This window comes from Cladophialophora psammophila (assembly GCF_000585535.1).
Source record: "Cladophialophora psammophila CBS 110553 chromosome Unknown aczJe-supercont1.2, whole genome shotgun sequence".
NCBI classification, from domain to species: domain Eukaryota; kingdom Fungi; phylum Ascomycota; class Eurotiomycetes; order Chaetothyriales; family Herpotrichiellaceae; genus Cladophialophora; species Cladophialophora psammophila.
In genome coordinates, this window is record NW_006912923.1 from 2,140,520 (window position 1) to 2,159,101 (window position 18,582).

The 18,582-nt window shown below is 51.6% G+C and overlaps 4 protein-coding genes across 4 annotated transcripts; 3 read left to right on the plus strand and 1 right to left on the minus strand.

Moving 5' to 3' along the window:
* Positions 1–847: 847 nt before the first annotated feature.
* On the minus strand, positions 848–2,176 carry A1O5_02130 (salicylate hydroxylase; the record flags this gene model as incomplete). Its single annotated transcript, XM_007742746.1, has 1 exon — positions 848–2,176. One exon carries the CDS (start codon positions 2,174–2,176, stop codon positions 848–850), a length of 1,329 nt encoding a protein of 442 aa, XP_007740936.1.
* Positions 2,177–2,803: 627 nt separating this feature from the next.
* Positions 2,804–3,348, plus strand: A1O5_02131 (uncharacterized protein; the record flags this gene model as incomplete). The annotated part of the gene is made up of 3 exons (XM_007742747.1): positions 2,804–2,933; positions 3,044–3,093; positions 3,178–3,348. The coding sequence occupies 3 exons, from the start codon at positions 2,804–2,806 to the stop codon at positions 3,346–3,348; spliced, it is 351 nt and encodes a 116-aa protein (XP_007740937.1).
* A 4,668-nt stretch (positions 3,349–8,016) lies between these two features.
* A1O5_02132 (uncharacterized protein) lies at positions 8,017–11,158 on the plus strand (the record flags this gene model as incomplete). Its single annotated transcript, XM_007742748.1, has 9 exons — positions 8,017–8,126; positions 8,175–8,191; positions 8,989–9,133; positions 9,240–9,321; positions 9,379–9,496; positions 9,570–10,221; positions 10,310–10,492; positions 10,591–10,822; positions 10,937–11,158. The coding sequence occupies 9 exons, from the start codon at positions 8,017–8,019 to the stop codon at positions 11,156–11,158; spliced, it is 1,761 nt and encodes a 586-aa protein (XP_007740938.1).
* A 1,149-nt stretch (positions 11,159–12,307) lies between these two features.
* A1O5_02133 (uncharacterized protein) lies at positions 12,308–17,489 on the plus strand (the record flags this gene model as incomplete). Its single annotated transcript, XM_007742749.1, has 7 exons — positions 12,308–12,631; positions 12,686–12,736; positions 12,788–12,989; positions 13,042–14,112; positions 14,176–14,479; positions 14,577–15,267; positions 15,318–17,489. 7 exons carry the CDS (start codon positions 12,308–12,310, stop codon positions 17,487–17,489), a joined length of 4,815 nt encoding a protein of 1,604 aa, XP_007740939.1.
* Between the last annotated feature and the right edge of the window lie 1,093 nt (positions 17,490–18,582).

Sequence of the window (18,582 nt, forward strand, 5' to 3'; positions counted from 1 at the left end):
TCCGCTGTCGACGAGTCAAGCAGGACTCTAGCTGTTGCTAAATACAGGTACTTACAACAGCGTGTTCGTGCTTGGTGGTGATGCATATACTGATATGACCGACACGTGTGAGGCCCGTCGGAAAGTGACGCCCAACTGGTGGCCGACGAACGCCAAGTCAAAGGCACGCTTGCAAAAAGCATGGCACCGAAATTCATTGTACAGTCAATCCATCGTACAATCCAATCATCCTTCTCCAGTCATACCCTCCCAATGCATTGTAGGTACGACGCCTAAACTAACCTACCCTTTCCCACTTGCAGTGCACTAACTCACGCAATCGTAGTCTCACTAAGAATGCATCTTTTGTTACATACATGATCAGCTCTTCAAAAAGCAATCCTTCCAGACGCACAAGCCTCATCAATATCCCGTTGGGAATTATGTTGTAACAAGGCAAAGTGGCTGTGCTGTGCTGGCATGGGAGAGTAGCGGGGAGGCGATTCGGCTTCACACGTCAGGACAAAAACGACTAGCATTCTGGCTGTGGCTGTGAGGGTGGAAGGCATTCGATAAGGATCAAAAATAACAGACAGAGACAGGCACTCGAGGGGCAATCGTTGCAGGCGTGCTGAACAGTTGACAGGGCTGGCCGTGTGCCACTCTTTACAGTTTGATGAGAGTATTCTATGGTGAGAAAAGGGTGAGTCGTAAGCAAGTGGCTCGAAAAGCGGCACGGTGAAAGTGAGTTGCAAAGTGAGCTCCGAGCAGTTTTTACTCATGCTTGTGTTGCTAAGTTCCCGAGAGAGGAAGAATTACCGTCGTTGCGTCAAGACTAAAGAGGGATTCCTCCCTTCGCGCGGCCTCGTCAGGACATCTCAGCCTTGGCCAAATCTTCTGCCTCCTTCATACAATCATGTCCATAGACCATCTTTTGAACATCGGCGTCTGCCCATTTGTCCGGCACGGGCCCTTTACCCGCCTTGAGAGCTGCGAACTGCCTGTCGCGCTCCTCCTTCGCCGCTCCCTCGCCCAGATGCAGGGCTCTCCCGTTCGCCGCGGCTAGCTCGACTAGCGTTTCCGCACGCTCTTTCCGCACCTTCTCGTACAACTTGAGAGCCTTGTTGATGTCTGCAGGCGTAGCGCCGGACGGAAGGTGAGAAAGGACCACGGCGAGGACCGCAGCGTCTTCAATGGCCTGCGCGGCACCCTGCGCAAGATGCGGCAAAGTTGGATGGCACGCATCCCCGACCAACGCCATCGACCCCATAACCCACGTCGGTAGAGGCGCATGTACTCTCAGTTTCCATTCGCAAACTTCCCCTTCAGGTACCAGATCGAGCATTCGATGGATCATTGGGCAAAAGTCTGCATAGACTTCCAGCATTGCTTTCTTCGAGCCCTTGGTCGTGTAAGTTGCCGAAGGAGCAGCAGCGAAGTTAACGTCAGGCTGTGCGGTCGAGATATTGTATATTTGTTTCCTGGACACTGGATATGCGATGATGTGTCTCTTCTCGCCGATCCACCGGGTCACTTTGTCTGCATCTATGAGAGCCAGCAGGTCCGGATCAGACGCCATTTGTTCACGATTGAGCATGATTCGGTATGCTGCCTGACCCGAGTCTTTGACGTCTGCTTCAACATCCAGCTCCTTGAGCATAGCAACGCGCGTGTTTGATTTGACGCCATCTGCTCCAAGCAGAATATCGCATTGCACCTTGTACGGTTCCGCGCCGCTGCGTGGAATGGCGGTAAAAGTCGGCTTGGGCTCAAATTTGATGTTTTCACACGTCGTTGCGAAGTTGAATTTAATTTTGTCCGACTCTCTTTTGCAGCCATTGTAGAGCTCCCCGGCGAGCGTTGATCGATGGCCGACCGTATGCGGGAAGCCATATGCTTCAAGGATATACTTCAGGTCGACATGGCCGAGCTCGGAATCTGTGGCCCCCTGCCGAATGCTTGTCTCGTTCAGCACCACAGCTTCTTTCGCGATGTCGTCCCACACCCCGAGCCGCTCAAGAATGCGAGCCATATTGGGCGCCATCTGTATCCCTGCACCGACAAAGCCGAGATTCGATGCCATTTCAAACACTGTGATGTCCTTGAAACCGGCACGGGCAAGAGCAAGCGCACAGGTCAAGCCGCCCATGCCGGCTCCGATGACGCATATCTTGAGCGATTGGACGTCGGAATGCATTGTGAGATTCTGTGTGATGGACTGGTTCTCCCCCGCCACTCGTTTTTGGTCTTTCTTACCCTTGATATCTTAAATATTTTTCAACTTAAGCAGGGCTTTTGCGGGAAGTCTAGAATGGGTTCCTTTTCAAGGCGGTACTCTATGTAGGTAGTCATTGGGCGGGAAAAGACAAACCCGCGCGTTCAAGAGCGTCTGCCCGCCGACAACGGGGCGGGGAGATCGGAAATACCTGAAGGCACCTTTGCCGGAGTCACATGCCGTCCAAGAAAGGCTGGCAAGGAAACTGAGCACAGAGGAGCAAGATGACGAACAGTCCCCACGGAGAGCGAACAGCAAGACCGAGCATAATGTGGGGATCTCCACACGCTGAAATTTCAATTGCCGGGCCTGACAGCCGACTTTGTCCGCCCGGCGACGACCCCGGGCGGGTAATGCCGTACGGCCTCAAGATATCTTCTGTCGTAGTTGTAGATGTTTCATAATAAAAGGAAGCTTGCAGGCACGAGAAGACCCCAGCAATAATAGTATAGAAGAGGCCATATCGCCTATATACGTCACTGACAAGCCTATCAACAACCGATATCCTCTCGTGTAGTACCTCAGCTTCGTCCCCCTCACAATCGCCCCATGTCTCCAAAAGGTCCTTACAGACTCGTGACAGTAAACACTGCACCTGAGCGAGCAAAGAGACTGATAGGTCGAGTGACCGAAGATATCAAAGAGCAGTACACGATACAGCATGTGGCAAACTGCGAGAGTAAGCGCCAAGTCCCAGCTGCGGTCAACGCAGATGTCCACGATCACTCAGTGTAGTTGGACTGTGCGTGGATCGCTATATGAAACGTTTGCTGATAAACAGTGCGATAGGCATTGAGGAAGTCGAAGGTAAAGTGAAGGAAATCCAACCGGACTTACTTGTATGCCTTGCTCCGATCCTTCGATATCACAATCGTCCATATAGCCTTTCCAGAGGCACGATTCGACTGACAGGCCCTAAATAGTTTTGTGCCTCGATGTGGACGCCTGAGGAAAGCGCAAGAATCCAACAGATTGCCAGGAGTATCGTGCCAGACATAAAGACTCACGCAATCCCAGAAGGACTGCAAGCGCAAAAGGGTCCTGACGCTGTGGTGGAGTACCTGAAGGAGCACATTCCGAGCATTTTAGGATGAACCACGATCTGGTAAATCGACGTAGAAGCATTTCAGGAGTGCAGAGATGATAGGCTTCTTGGTTTGAGCCTTAGATAGCCTTCTTGGAGAATTAGAAATAGACATAGAATATCTAGCACACCTTGACCCTCGGGAGTGCTGCAGGACAGGTTGGGCACGTCCAGGAGCAAAGTCTGTTGCCATTTGCGGAATCCTACACTTGGTCAGGAGGCGCTTCACGATCAAGGTCGAACAGGAAGATTCGATGTGACAGAGGAAAGTCCTTGGAGGGTCCTTGGAGGGTCCTTGTAATGGAAAGTACAAGGGATACCGAGTACGGAGGAGTATGTATGCATGCATGCATAGGACGTCCGAGCATGGCACGTGCTGCACGTGCTCGGCCTCACATTCTATAACGCTGCCTGGGGTCTTCTGCTCATCAGATTCACTCAAAGCCCTCGTTCGAGATCAGCTATGCCAACCCCTTCCGCCTTGGACTCGGTTCCCTCGTTCATGCGATGGTTCCCGTATTGTGTGATGCTGTTACTGACAGTACTCGCAGAGCCTGGCAGGCATCCGCGATCCGGAGAGCTCTATGCAGTGAACGGTGGGTTGGAATGGCTACGCGTCGAATCTCAGAGTTGAAAGGGGATGATCAACAGCCACGCTTCCATTGTCGCAATACCAATATGACGCCGACTATCGGATTGCAATCTACGAGTACGGCCACAGAATTCATCTTGGTCGATGGCCTGGCTCAAGGACGATTTGCTTTGGACCTCCCCAGCCAACTGTCCATGTTTGTGCCTTGCTCCCTGTGATCAATGCAAGTCAGCAGACAGATGAAGAATCAATGCATTATGTTGCAAGTCTAGGAACCTGCCCCTTGAGACTAAATTATAGGAGATCTCGCCAACCAACGTGCACAGTGCCTGCAACGCTACGTATCTCGACCGATCCGCACATCAATTCCACCTTGGCCTTGACCAGACATATGCACGTCTCCAGCTGATGCCCGGTGCCTGTTCCCCACTAGATCAGAGCCGGTTCGCTGACGAACCATACTGTTCCTGCAATCTCAGCCTCTGTTTCGATATCTCGACACGACATAAAATGGTCGGCTTCGTCATTCTCCAAGCGGCCGCAATCTGCCCTCGGAAATTCCAGCTCGAAAGTGGTTGGCTGTTTCGCAATGAGGCTCGCAAACATGATCCCAACCTCCAGCATGGCTCTAGCCCTCTTCTGGAACCTAGCATCCACGAGATCAACACCCAGAACCCCCCACCCCCCAAACGCTTTCAAAATCGTTCAGCAACTGCTCCTTTAAAGTTCCGTCGCAGTCCTTGTCGATTAATGCTGCAAGGCTTATCGCAGTTATGTACCGCCATTTGCCCGAGTCCTGGGGTTGATCTGGTATATGTCAGCGGTGTCCAAGACGAACTGCAAGAAGTCTAATCTCACGTGGATCGGGAAACAAATGCCAATGTATTTCATTCACTGAACGAGCAAATGAATCGGCAAAGCTGCGAAGAGGTTCATGGAACAAGGCTTCGCGCAAGAAGTACAACACAACACAACATTCTTCAGCAACTGCCTCTGAACGTCTTTGTCTTTGGCGTCAGGTATCTTCCCTTCGAAGTCAAGTGATCCGCCAGCGACAGCCTCCGACAGCTTGACTTGCTACTCCTCACTCAAAAGTCTGGTCCCTATTGTGGTGAGTAGGCTGACGAATGGGAAAATTTCTGCCTTCAACTTGCATCACAGGCCCCAAGCTTTCCTCTCACCAGCTTCTATCATTTACATTCCACAGACCAGCTCGTCAACCCCAGCCATTCGTCATATCGCGGATGATTTGTCATTACCTTTGGGCAGCTCCTACATGGGGCGACTAGCTCCAGACCGAGCCAGCCGTTCAAGTTGTCCATCGCGTGTAATGGTGTTGCTCCAAAATCAGGGATTGATTGCTGCTCCTGTAACGACACTCGAACTGACATGTTGTCTCTTGGTCAACGTTTGTTCCATTATTGTTCTAATTGTAAAAGACATGGGAGATCCTAGCGAGACTTTGCTCCATTTTTTAAATATCAAGCAATGCAGCCATTTGAAGAAGATTGGATGCTCGAATCTGGTGAGTTGCTGTTCTAGCGAAGACCCAAGATTGGGAAGACCTACCATTGAGGATCAATTGATGCCCCAATTGTTCAGGGTGCCGAAGGCACTGGCCAGAAAGACCCAAATCGGCACTGCTTAGCCCTCGGAAGTTACAGACCGAACGACCTAAGCCCGCAGTGCACCGAGATCACCCTAGGTCATCTAATTCCAGACGGCAAAGAGATTCAACTACGCCAGCAAATTCAGATGTAAGCCTCACACACAGCCAGATGCAAGACCTAGGGCCCAAAGATGCCATCTAGCAGAGAGCAATGCGTGGACACAGTACACAAGGCGGTGTCACCCAGGATGAGAGGAGAACCAATTGGCATACCCTGAGTGATAGCCCGAAGATAAATAAAGGACGTTTTCCGCGAAGCCACCGGGGAGTCCTACCACATTTACGCCAATCAAGCCGCAGAAGAAGAAGAAGAAGAAGAAGAAGAAGAAGAAGAAAAAGAAGAAGAAGAAGAAGAAGAAGAAGAAGAAGAAGAAGAAGAAGAAAAGAAAAGGTCCTCGCAGAGCACCTCCGCAGTTCAAGGTGGACAAAGTATAACGCATTAATTGCAAAGGTCACCTACGCTCAACCTGCTCCTTCAACGCCAATACTCAGCGGTCACGGACACCATCTTTGTAGGTCGGCTTTCCTACACCTGCATCACCCTGTCCTTTAAAAGTTCTGAGTATGGTCTTACTTGAGGTCCGCGCATGCCCAGCCCAGCAATATCGGCTCCATTCTTCTTATCTCGCCTCACGGATCATTCGCCACAAATCTTGGAAACCCTCGGCGATGGTGGCAGGGCCACCCGGGCTGATGGTAATACATTTTTTGGATAGACCTCGGCGTCTGCAATCGGGCTGCCGTAGACGGCGGTACTGTTGATATGACCGTTCGGGCAGCTAAATTGCTCTGCGAATGGATCCGCAGCAGCGCTCATGGAGGATGTATCAGTCACGTTGACCCGGAGGGCCGGTAGGTTGGATTCAATCGCTCGGTTCGGGTTTCGGCGGCTTGGATCTCCTCTAGAGAGCCGCAGGTTCTTGAGATGGGAGCTTTCGGCCATAATCGTCAGGGCCTGAGCGGTTTCGAATTTGATTCCGTTGTTAGCACCTGCGACAAGAACATTCACAATGAGGTGGTTGCCAACGTCAGTCAAGACGGTGGAGCTAGGAGCGACGAAGATAGGCACAGTACCTCCAGAATTCGACTTACTTTCCACCCTCCTAAACCAGTTTCAAGTACTCTTATGTCCATGCGAGGTTGCTGCGCCGTCATCAACAAATGATTGACGAGTAGGTCCATCCATCCTGTTTCAATGCTTGATTGGCAGTTTGGAGAACGTCTGCGAAAACCCTCGTGGTACGCATGGAAGTGGAGTCAATAGAAGCGCTGCTCAGTCGGTCGAAGGTCTGCAGAGGACAGAGAAGTCAGTTGTACGAGAGATGGTGACCTTGTGAGCAAGGACAAACTGGGAGTTGTCGCGCTGGGTGGGAGATTTGAAGGTGGCCTCCCGATCCCCGGTGCACAAGCATCGATCTTTCAGTTCAGCATGAGAGTCGATTCTCGCAGACGTTCACTTGCTTCTACATTTGCTTTGACCAGAAATGGAATACTAGCAATGTACTTATTAATGACATGGGGGGTAAGCGAAGAGGTAATGGAAGAGGGTCTTCATGCGTATAATGCAGCCTTACTGACTAGGATGCTCCCGGGATAATAGATCGTGCCATATCCTCTGTGTATGTTCCGGTGATGGCGCGGATGACGGGACAAATCTACTCCTTCTGCATGCTATACTAGATTCCCTGCAACGACACGATGCAGAGGACAAGGGTCTTGGAGACGAGGACGGACCATGTGTCTTCGACCTTGGCGGATTAGCGCCTAAATGTTTTGTTCTGACTGTACTGAATCCCATGCATATGTACCCAGTACGATACTAAAGTCAAAGTTCTAGCTAGTGTCAGCCCTTTATCTCGGTACTTGTTGAAGTACCGGACCGGGAAGGGTTCTTGTTTTGGGTTATATACTAAAGCAGTGCGCTTGCGAACTGCCGTGGTTCCCAAAGGGCGCAAGGGCGCCATGACCTCGGATAGAGACCCTTCCAAGCTGGGTCTTCCTTCCAGGGTGGGATAGAGCCAAGAATACGAAGCCCATGTCTTGTGAGTGTCGGCAACTCATCATCGAGCAGAGGCGATAGTTAGAGAGAGCCTCGCAGACTCCAGTTGGTTGCTGGGGGGGGGGGACACCAACACCAACCATTCACTGTCGATGAAGTGTGACAAGCCCCGGGGAGAATGCCCACCCTGTGTTGCAACTCGCAAGATCAACCGCCTTCTTTGGGCTTCACACGTGTCAAATACATGGCTAGGCAGCATGAGGAAATGCGAGGCTGGCCCGGGAATGCGGTAGGAGCTCCAAAATCCAAAATTCGGGGTAAAGGAGTGGGATATCTCCCTTCCCAATGGTTCTCCTCGGACTGTGACTACATACCTAGGTACTTGGGAGACAAGAGCTTCAGGGAGAAGACTATCCACATGGACACCTCGACGTTGTCGACTGCGGGACCCCGGATTCGAAACCCCACATGTGGTCCTTGTTCTACCAAGTCCGGAGAACAGGATGCGCCTGACCTAGAGCTGTGGCTGTAGCTAGTCTCCATCCCCGAGTTAACTCCTACTATTGTTCAATCCAGCTCATACTACGACGACGGTCCGGATCTTTCTCGAGAGGAACATGTCGGCATTTGATCTTTTGGTCAGCCAAACCAAAATTAGGTATACTCCTACACGCGGATATAAGCCTTTACTCAAGCAGATTCGGCAGATCCTTGATGGCATGAGCGATCCATGGGCGACTCGTCAAGACCTTACTAGCTAGGCTTTGTCTGCAGGCTTCAAGGGGGGGCCGTCATGCCTGGGTGATGCCCCAATCCTTGGGCTGGTGCGGCCGTGACCCGCCAGCTCTTAGTCACTCACTATACTCTTCTGGACCAAAGCTTCAAGCAACGGCAGTTGGCTTCGTGTCAACTACGGTACCGCGATTGGCCCACCTCCCCATGGACCTCATGAGCCCCGGCACCACTGGGCGAGCTGGGCGAACTGGGGCAATTCCGTCGACCGCCTCCCTGCCCCATGGGGCGACATCATTGGAGAAGCTTGCATCTTGGACGCCCACGCGACGAGCTTCGAGTTGTTTTTCCTGCATCCTCCTCGTGCACGGGCTCAAATAAATTGCCAACGCGCAGCTTGATGAGGGGCGCTGGTGTTTGTGGATAAGTAGACCAGTCAGGCCACTGCGATATCTTGACTCTTTTCTCTTCTTTCCCGACGAAACAGCCCTGTCCTCGAAAGAGAGAGCAACTCTGCCAACAAGGGGTCAACAAACCATCAGTGGTTCAATTTTGTTCAGCCGTTGCAGCCCAGCAAAAATGGGTCTTGGAGTCCAGGAAGGCAAGGAAACCCCATACTCCTCCCTCGACAGACAGACAGCGAACTGACAGCTGGCAGACAGGAAGCTGGACCACGTTCCCGGGACAGTCTTGCTGAACGATGAAGCCGCCCACTCAGAAGCCATCACCTCGGGGCTCAAGCACGGCAAGGGCCGCGATGCTCACATCCTGTTGTCGCCTCAGCCCAGCGAAGACCCCAACGAGTAAGTGGCGCCATGGATATTGAAAGGGCTGTTTCGCGTCTATTCGGCAGAAATTGTCGACATTGTTCTCCTCGAATCCCTGGGTGGCAGGCTAACGGGTGTATAGTCCCTTGAACTGGCCACTATGGAAGAAGGAAGTCATCATCGCCATCCTCTGCCTCGGTTCGATGCTGAATGCCGGGACCAATGTAAGCGAACCGCGAGCGACGCGGCGGTGAAGCAATGTTTCTGAACTGCTGTGTTAGGGACCTTTCCTCAATGCGTCGTATTTCGAGATGGCTCAGCGACTCAATATGGACCTAACAACTGTGGTCTTGGTCTCTGGATACAATCTCCTGGCTGCGGGATGCATTGGGCCGTTCGGTACTTTCCCCTCGAAAACTTGTCCCCGTCTTGTTTGGATGGTATAGCGACTGACTCACTGCGCCTCGATTAGTGTCTGCATTTAGTCGTAAATACGGCAAAAGGCCGGTCTTCCTAGTGTCTACACTTTTCGATATCGTCGGGACAGCCATCGGCGAGGCCAAGATCTCGTACAAATATCTCCTTGCCGCCCGTATCGTTCAGGGATTTTCGACATCGGCCTTTGAATCCCTCATTGTGGCAACCGTGGGCGACATGTACTTTGTCCACCAACGGGGTCTACGCATTTCAATCATCAACTTCATCCTCAACTCCGCCTCCAGCCTGGCATCTGTCATCTGCGGACAGGTGTTCCAAAAGCTGGGCTGGCTCTGGCTTTTCCACATGTTCCAGATCTTCTTGGTGGTGCAATTCGTACTCATGTTCCTCTTCTGCCCCGAGACGACATATATCCGCGATATCCGCTACGATACCGACACCGCCGTGGACGAGAAGCTTCAGGACTTGGCCGTGATAGAAGCCACCCATAAGGAAATGATCGGTGAGCCGGGACAAGGTGAACGCACCGATATTCCCAAGAAGAAGACGTTCTTTCAGGAATTGGCTGTTTGGACGGGCGTCTACTCACACGACAATCTGCTGAAGTTCCTCTTGGGGCCGTTCTTGACTCTTCTGAATCCGGCGGCCTGTTATGCAATCATTGCATCCGGCGTCCTCAACAGCTGGTAAGCTTTATATGTCCCCTTGACACACTTTGAAACAGCTTCACATGATATACATTGAGGATTTCCAACAGTCTCTAACTCTCGTCAGGTATGTGGGCTCCGCCATTATATTGTCCGGCATCTTTGCGGGTCCTCCGTGGCATTTCAATGCTTCGCAGATCGGATACGTCGGGTTTGGTCCCTTCATTGGAGGACTGATTGGCTCGATCATCACGGGCCTGACGAGTGACTATGTCATCAAATATCTGGGTCGCAAGAATAAGGGTGTCTAGTAAGTGATTATTTGACTCTGGCTCATGACCATGATCATCCGCTCTGCTTTTTCGTCCAAGACAATCACGAAACCGGGCTGACATGTCCTGATTTTAGCGAGCCTGAATTCCGTCTGGTGTTCATGGGTCCTGCTTGTGTGGCTTGTGGCCTCGGAATGTTCTTATTTGGGTATACCCTCGCTATAGGCGCTTCAGCCGCGCTGTGCGCGTTCCTCCAAGGTGTCATGATGGTGGGCGTGTTGATCGGCATCTTCGCGACGCTCTCTTATGGTCTCGATTCCTTCCGAGACCAGAGCAACGAGATCTTTGTCATGAACATGCTTTTCAAGGTACGTAATACTTTGCCACATATCTGTCTTGCTTTTTTCTTTTGTTGGCGTCCCAGTTTTTCGTCAACCCCGGAGTTCTTTCTTTGCTGACGAAGAAACCACACAACACTGTAGAACTTCATGTTCTATGGCCTCTCCAACTACGCCAACAACTGGGTGGCAGCCAACGGGCCTGAGCAGATTATGTACGTGTTTGGCGGCACCTCGATCTTCCTCTCGGTCCTGGCGATCCCGGTCTACATCTACGGCAAGCGCCTCCGGAGCTGGTGGGCCCGGCACGACCTGTTCAAGATGTTGAAGATGGAGACTCACGGCCCCGTGAGCGATATGGGTTAGCTATGTAATTAGACAGCGGAGGAGGGAAACCAACCTACCTGCACAGGACGGGACGTTGAGGTCACTTGTTCTCAGTCGAGCCAGCGCAGCCCATCACAGCGACGTCCGGTAATTAAACCTTTCTCAGGAAGAGGGTGTTTTAATTCAAGAGTTATGCACAGGATGGACTTACCAAGACAAGGAGGGCTCGAGTCAAGACCTTACTAGGAGCTGTCAGGCTGTCTGTCAAAGGCCATCCATTTCTGTCCAGAATATCTTTTAGTCTTTGGAAGAATTCCCTTCCAGCTTCTGCTTTCATTCTCCCTCTCCCCGTTCCCAACATAAAGGGCGGAGTACTTGTATGCACATTGGAGCCTCTAGCTCGGCCAAAGAAACTTCCCCGGCAGGTTACGGGCTCAGCTTTGTTACCCCGTACAAGGACTTTACTTACTCTGGGAGGTTTTTTCCTGCGAAGCAAGCAGGTTGCCACACCGCCTTGACCATCCAACGTTCCTTACATGTACGAGGCACTTATCCCGATCACACGCAAACTAGCAAATGAAAAAAAAAAAAAACCCCCCTAGTGACCATGGCCGCCTTGACCCAAGCTCTAACTGATCCCTGAGATGGGACCCCCTAGCTCTTCGTAAGCGTCTTTTAAGGCTGGTGAGGCTGTCCCTCAGCAGCCAACTGAGAAACACCGAGGGCGCCACTAGGCTAAATCTAGGCCTGGATGGCCCCTAGCGATCTGCCACCCAACCTCCCAGGCTGTAGACGGCAGTGTGGCACCCAAGGCGATTATCGAGAGAGCGCGTGGGGAAGGCGGCCCAGGCATCATGATCGGTCGAGCCCTTTCAACGTCGCTTTGGTCCGCGCAACGCAGCCTCTTCTGCGCTACACCTGGCCGAGGTGGCCTCCTCAAGGTCGAGGCTAGACCGGCCTTCGACTCACTATCGCTTCCCCCTCGCTGTTCGCGTGGTTCGCCCTCATTGGCCGCACCAGGAAGTCGTAGCTCAGCTCAACTTCAGCCGCAATGGCAAGCTTATCAAGAACCCAGCCTCCTCAAAGACCTCAACTTTCTCCCTTTCGTGTTCGAATATCCCTGGGTCTTGTGCTCAGTATGCTCACTCCACTGCCGCATTGGCCTAAATTCAAGTTGAGCACGGGACGATGGCTAAACCCACGAACCCCAAGGTTGAAACTAAGGTATTAACGTCCAAAGTCGGCCAGAGCGGTAGCCCAAGCAAAACGCCAGATATTCTGTGGAAGGAGGCCGTCCAGAGGTTCCTCGACGAGAATCATATCAGGATTGAAACATTGGAACTAAATGGCGATTTCGGAGATGCGGATGACGGGGTCGAAAAGGCCTCAAAAATGTTCCAGAGAGCACGACATCCGAAGAATAAAACTGACAAGGTCATCAAAGCTGTGGGCGGATGCTTGGACTTTATAGATGGGACTGTTGACTTTCTCAAGGATTCCGTGCCCGACGGCGTGAGCTATTCCCGACTCTCCTTCAAATTGCACACGCGCTCTGACTACCATTAGTATGGCACACCTGCAAAGATCATTGCTGGTACGATTTCCTACATGATTCAGGTTCGGGACGGGATAAACGTGACAAACAACAATCACTCTAACAGACTATAGGCGGCCAAAAATATGACAGAGGACTTTGACCTCATCGAAGAAACCTTCGACAGTATTCACCAAGCCATCAAGGATATCGGCCTGCTGAAAGACCGCCACACTCAGCAAGATCATTTCACGAGTCGCCTCATGGATATCTTCCTCAAATTGTTTGAATTTTGCCAATATAGCACCAAAATGTTCAAGGAATATAGCCGCAAAAGTGAGTTACGGTGGGAACTGGCAGGTGCCCTCAATTCTGACCTACTAAACAGGGCTGTACATCACCGCGCTCATGAAGGGAAGAAACAAGAATATCCAGAACAAGTGTGATGAAGTCAATAAAGCCATATTGCTCTTTCGAGCCACGGTGCCACTCAAAATCCTCGAGGTCACTATTGACATGAATAAAAAGATTGACGACCTACCCAGCAGCTTAGTCATTGCGCTGCAGCGAATGAACCTCAAGGCGTCGGAGATGCAGCAAATTTTGGGTCCAAAGAAATCCATCACGGTGGAAAGGATCATGAAGACCTTCAAGGACAGCGGCCTCGATGTCGACGCCAAGCGTTTCATGGAAAAGCAAATGAATTTGATCAACACCCACATCGCCCCAGACACTTTCTTATGGTTGAGGGACGAACCGTCCTATAAATCGTGGCTCAGCGGTCAGGCCTCGCCCTTCATCTACATCTCAGGTTCCTCGGGTGCTGGGAAGACCTATCTGACTTGCAGGTACTACAGTCTGATCCAAGCGAACACCAAGGCTAACCAGATAACCGCCGAGCTAGAGGGGAGCCGGCAGAGCACATCAGTGGCATGTTTCCTCTTTGAGTCAGGCAAAGAGGATTCACAGTCCTTCCAGGCCGTCCTCGCTACGCTAATCCTGCAAATTGCTGAGCAGGACCCTAAGCTCTGTGAGTCCATGGGTCGAGAGTTGGAGAAGATGCCAAAAGGCGGTGACGATGATCTGAGCATCGAATATCTTTGGAAAACTTTGATCCTGAAGAAATTTGAGAAAGCTTCAGAAACATCAAGGACTTGCTATCTCCTCCTTGACGGCGTCGAGCAGATGAAACCGAATCACTGTCAGAACATGTTGAAGCGTTTCCAGGCCCTAGATGGCGACAAGCACTGCATTCGCATCATGATGACGGGACCTCCCATCATGCACGAGAAATTGGGTCTGAAATCATTGCTCAAGATCAATTTGGACGAGAAAACCAAGTCAGCAGGAGACATCTCAAAGATCATCGACCATCGCATCAAAAATTCCAAGAACCTCAAAAATTGCTCGGCCGCCGCCCAGGAAAAGATAAAAGCAAAACTCTACTCCTGGAAAGAAAGTGAGTGGACATCTTCCAACGCACTGCGTCCAAGACCGCCATTTTGATGTATCTCAAATCTAGGTGCTATGTCCTCCGTTGACCTTATGCTCAGTGTCATGGAAGATAGCGGGGGCGACGAGGCCGCCGCAATGACCAAATTAGAAGGCGCAGACAGCCCCGAATGGCTTTACAGGACAATGATCGAGATCGTCAAGGCCGAAACCAAGAGGAGTGGCGACGACCAGAAGAGCCTCGAAAAGTTGTTTGCGTGGTGCACCTACGCAAAGCAGCCTTTGCGTGTCGATCAACTAGAACATCTCTGGGCTCTTGACACTTCGTCAGACAAATTCGATGTCAGAAGTGAGATCGAGGGAAAGTCGTCCAGGTAGGCAGACCAAAGCAGAACATTGCTTTGACATCAACTGGGGCCCTGCCATGGCCACAGCGAACCAATTAGTTCGACGGCTAATCCCTGGTCATAGTTTGCTCTATACGAAGAAGACAGCGGACAATCGGCCGACATTATATGGCGACACAGATACCATGCCCATGGTTAATATAGAGCATGAGTACGTCTTCTTCCGACAGGCCGCATTCAAAGAGTATCTGGAAACGAACAAGAACAAGATGATCGAAGATCCAATTCAAGAAAGAGTGAATATTTTTGTCACTCTTTGTGAGATCCTCTGTGGTCAGAATGCCGTTGGAGATTCTCCTAGACAATCATTTCGCGAGTACGCAACGGTCAGTCTGATGGAGCATTTCAGGGATATAGACATCCGACAGACCTCACCAAAGCAGAGCGCGGACGTTGTTGAAGCTTTGTCGCGGGTATTGTCCAATGACAACAACGTCTGTGCCGTTTTCGAGGCAGTCCTGGATCGCCAGGGGAGAGATTACGTAGAATTTGACCTCTACGATACTTTTCGTCCTGACACAATGTTCCGGAGGTGGGAAAGGGCCGGTACCTTACTTGTCTGGGCAAAGAAACTGCACTTTTACGAGGAGGAGGAGCTGTCATTTCGCGCGAGAGAGTGGGTTGAGGCAAGCATCAAGGCGCCACAGAAGATGTTGGAGACTCTCGGCCGGGGTCATCTCGAGAACTGGGCGCAAGCGGTGACGGAGCAAGATGCAGTTGTCCCTTATACGCTTGCCTATCGCGCCCTGTCAACGGTAGGGATCGAAGTCCAGTAAAGCAGCCCCAAATTCTGACTTTGCTTTAGACAGGGATATTTGCGGATGTTGTGGCCGACACAATGTCCAAAATGACCACCGCGATGCTGGAATATGGGCGAGAGCACTGTTTCAAAGACTCAGTGAAGCTTTCCCGGGCCCGGATCTCAGCAGCCTTGCTGTTGAATACCGATTCGAATACTCCCGTTGATCGGGACATAGCTGCCAAACTCTATGAGACAAATATAAAACTGAAGGATACACCTGGCCCGGAGAAGTTCTATTCTTCACTAGGTCTAGCCGAGTACCACGCCAACACAGGGAACGATGATGATCCTCCCGATCTCGTTCGGAAGAAGTGGGAAATGGTGCAAAAGCACACAGGCTATACGCTCCAGCAATGGACCGACGAGAAGGGAGCACTCGGCTCTGAATTGAACAATGAGCGCTGTACTGAGGCGTACTTGCTTGAGGCCCAAGCATGGAGCAAATTAGACAAGGACGACAAGGCCCTTGAGACCTGCAAACACGCTTTGCAACCAGGCGCACTGCAATTCAGCTCCAAAATCCTTGAATTTTTAACAATGATTGTCGAGATATATTTCAAGCGGAAACAATTTGCCAGGGTCATTGATGAAGTTCAGCAACAGTCGCATCAAATCAAATGCGAATGGATGCTGTCTCGGTCAGAGTACTTGACCGACAAGGACGATCGTCTGCGACAAGCCGCGGTGTTGTCCCGACGAGTGGACGTCCTCATTCAATTATGGGAAGAAGCAATCGATTACTGGCAGCAACTTTCGCCATTCGCGGCCGGAAGACTTAGGGTTGGACTAGCAATAGTGTACAGACACGACGCTCGCACAACGAAGATGGCAGAAGCAGTTCTTGACAGCATGATTGTAGCCATCATGGCAGATCCTAACATGTTGAAAGGGGGTCTTATTCAGTCCATCTTCCCGACGACGGTGGACATCATCTACGAAAACTTCAGCCTCACTTCTTCCGATGAAACCAAGAAAAGGGTCTTGACGAAGCTGGAGAATCTGATCAATGAGTTCGCGCCCACCGTGCCGAGAGGCACCCTCGAGCAGATGCATCTGGCTAGGGCGATGATCACCCTGGCGAAGATGCAGAGAAAATCGGGAGCGCCGGAAGCGGCCAAAGAGGCAGCGGTCTGGGCCGAGCGCGCCTTCCAATATTGTATCGCCGATCTTGAGGACTCGGTCGGATCCAATGATTGCAACGCGTTTCGTTCGCTTGCCAAAGTTTTGATGTTTGCGGGACTCAAAACGGAAGCTGTGATTGCCCTGTCGCTGTGGTTTTCAGAGGTGAGAGAGTATGACGACTCACAACCACGTCCTCTCCGTTCCGTCGACGAGCCTGCAGCAGAAAATATCATTTTAATGGAAGAGGAAGATGTCGCTGCAGAAGAAGCCCAACACGATGGTTTAGCTGGAATAAACCCGTCGCAGCAGACGCAGGCGGAAGATGAAAGAAATCGCGAAGATGATCCGACAAGAAAATCGTCCGCGGTCGACCATGAGGCTCCGCCTCAAGAAAATCCATCAAACGGACATTTTGGCGTTGGCGGTCCTGTCATCTTGGACGATCCTGCAAGTGGCGGATGCCACCCTCCTGAGCAATTGGAGATACAGACTCGAGAGGCAGAAGGAAGCTTACTAAAAGCCAGCGACTATCCTATCCACAACGGCGATACTCCAGTAGAGAATGGCATATTGCCGGAAGTGCCTGGCGATGCAGGATCTCAGCCTCATATTCCTAACGGAGTGGGGTCCGAAGGACTAGACGAACATGGACCTCCTGATTTGCATGGAGTTCCTAAGCCTGAGGAGGAGGAGGAGGAGGAGGACAAAGAGGACCTTATCGAGGGCGAAATTTCGTGCAATGGCCCCTGCGAGCATCCCCCTCTGACCAGGTGGCTCCCGGGTGTCAAATTCTACTACTGCCTCGACTGCGAAGAAGTCGACCTCTGCGCCGACTGCCACGCCGCCCAGGAGAAGTATTTCACGGAGCATGGCGACGGGTTCTGGATGAAGTGCTGCTGGGCGCGACACGAGTTCCTGGAGGTCCCGATCGAGGGCTGGAAGGGCGTCAAGGACGGAGAGATATGGATCAATGACAAGAAGAAGTCGTGGGTCGATTGGTTGGCATCGGTCAAGGAGAAGTGGAACAGGCAGATGGTGGCCGCCGCGAAGTAGGAGAGGCGCACGGACTTGCCTCTGTCTCTCTGTTCGTCTGCCTGGCTCAGTAGGAAGTTGTTGAGTGTGAGTTCGATGTATTTCTCCCTGTTGATGTGGATGGTTTGTATACGAGTACCTACCCCGTACAAAGAGTAAGTAAGTAATTTGTGCCGTCACCACTGTTGTTTGAGACCTAGAACCAGCGAGTCCATATAACAGACAGACACATAATGACCCGGGCATCAATTTAATAGTATCAGTAGTACAAACTATGACACTACGGGGTTCGACACTCACCACGCATTAGGTAGGTACGGACCTGGTATGGAGTACCTGTCGAGTTACGGACCTATAAAGCTATGGCGCCAACGACCTCTATATGAGGATTCCGTGCTATGTCCTGGGGTATCGGAGTATTACTCCGTATATGTCCTTGGAATTGGAATCGTCCTTTTTACTCTGTCGGTAGTTATTCACGGAGAAGTCTGTAGGCAGACGTGCCTGGTCGCTCGTTTCAAAATTCCTGCTCAGACTCAGACCCCGAGTCCATATCATCCCTCGCCCCCCCCCTTGTTCGCGCCCCCCATATCTCCAATGCAAAAAGTCGGCGTTGCGTTGCAGCCCAGTAAGCGATCTCCGTAGCCGGTCTATCTCTTTCCCGAATGCGCAAGGTGTACGATATGCTTTACGACCATCGCGGTCGGTCGTTGCAGCGTCCCTGCTCCGACTCGCTCAATTCGCTCGTTTGAGACAGAACTATTATGTAGCTTGTGTACACACCGAGCAGATCTTCTTTGCTTGTTGCTTGTTTCTGACCCTGCATGCTTCGCGTCCTCCTCAGCGCCCCTCCCTCCCCATCCTTCCGAGTGCTTGTTAGGGGGATAGATGACAAAGACAAGTACGCCACGACACCATGCCATGCCATGCCATAGACCGGTACTCTTGGTTCGGGCTAGTTAGTACATAAGTACGAGTGAGCGGGACGCACGTCGATCACCTTAGCGCCGAGCGAGGGATCAGTCATGTCTTCGCTCGAGCACTGCTCGGTATTGTCCAGAGGGGGCAGTATTGGGATGTTCCCCCGTATGTATTTGGTGCCGCAGGAGTTGAT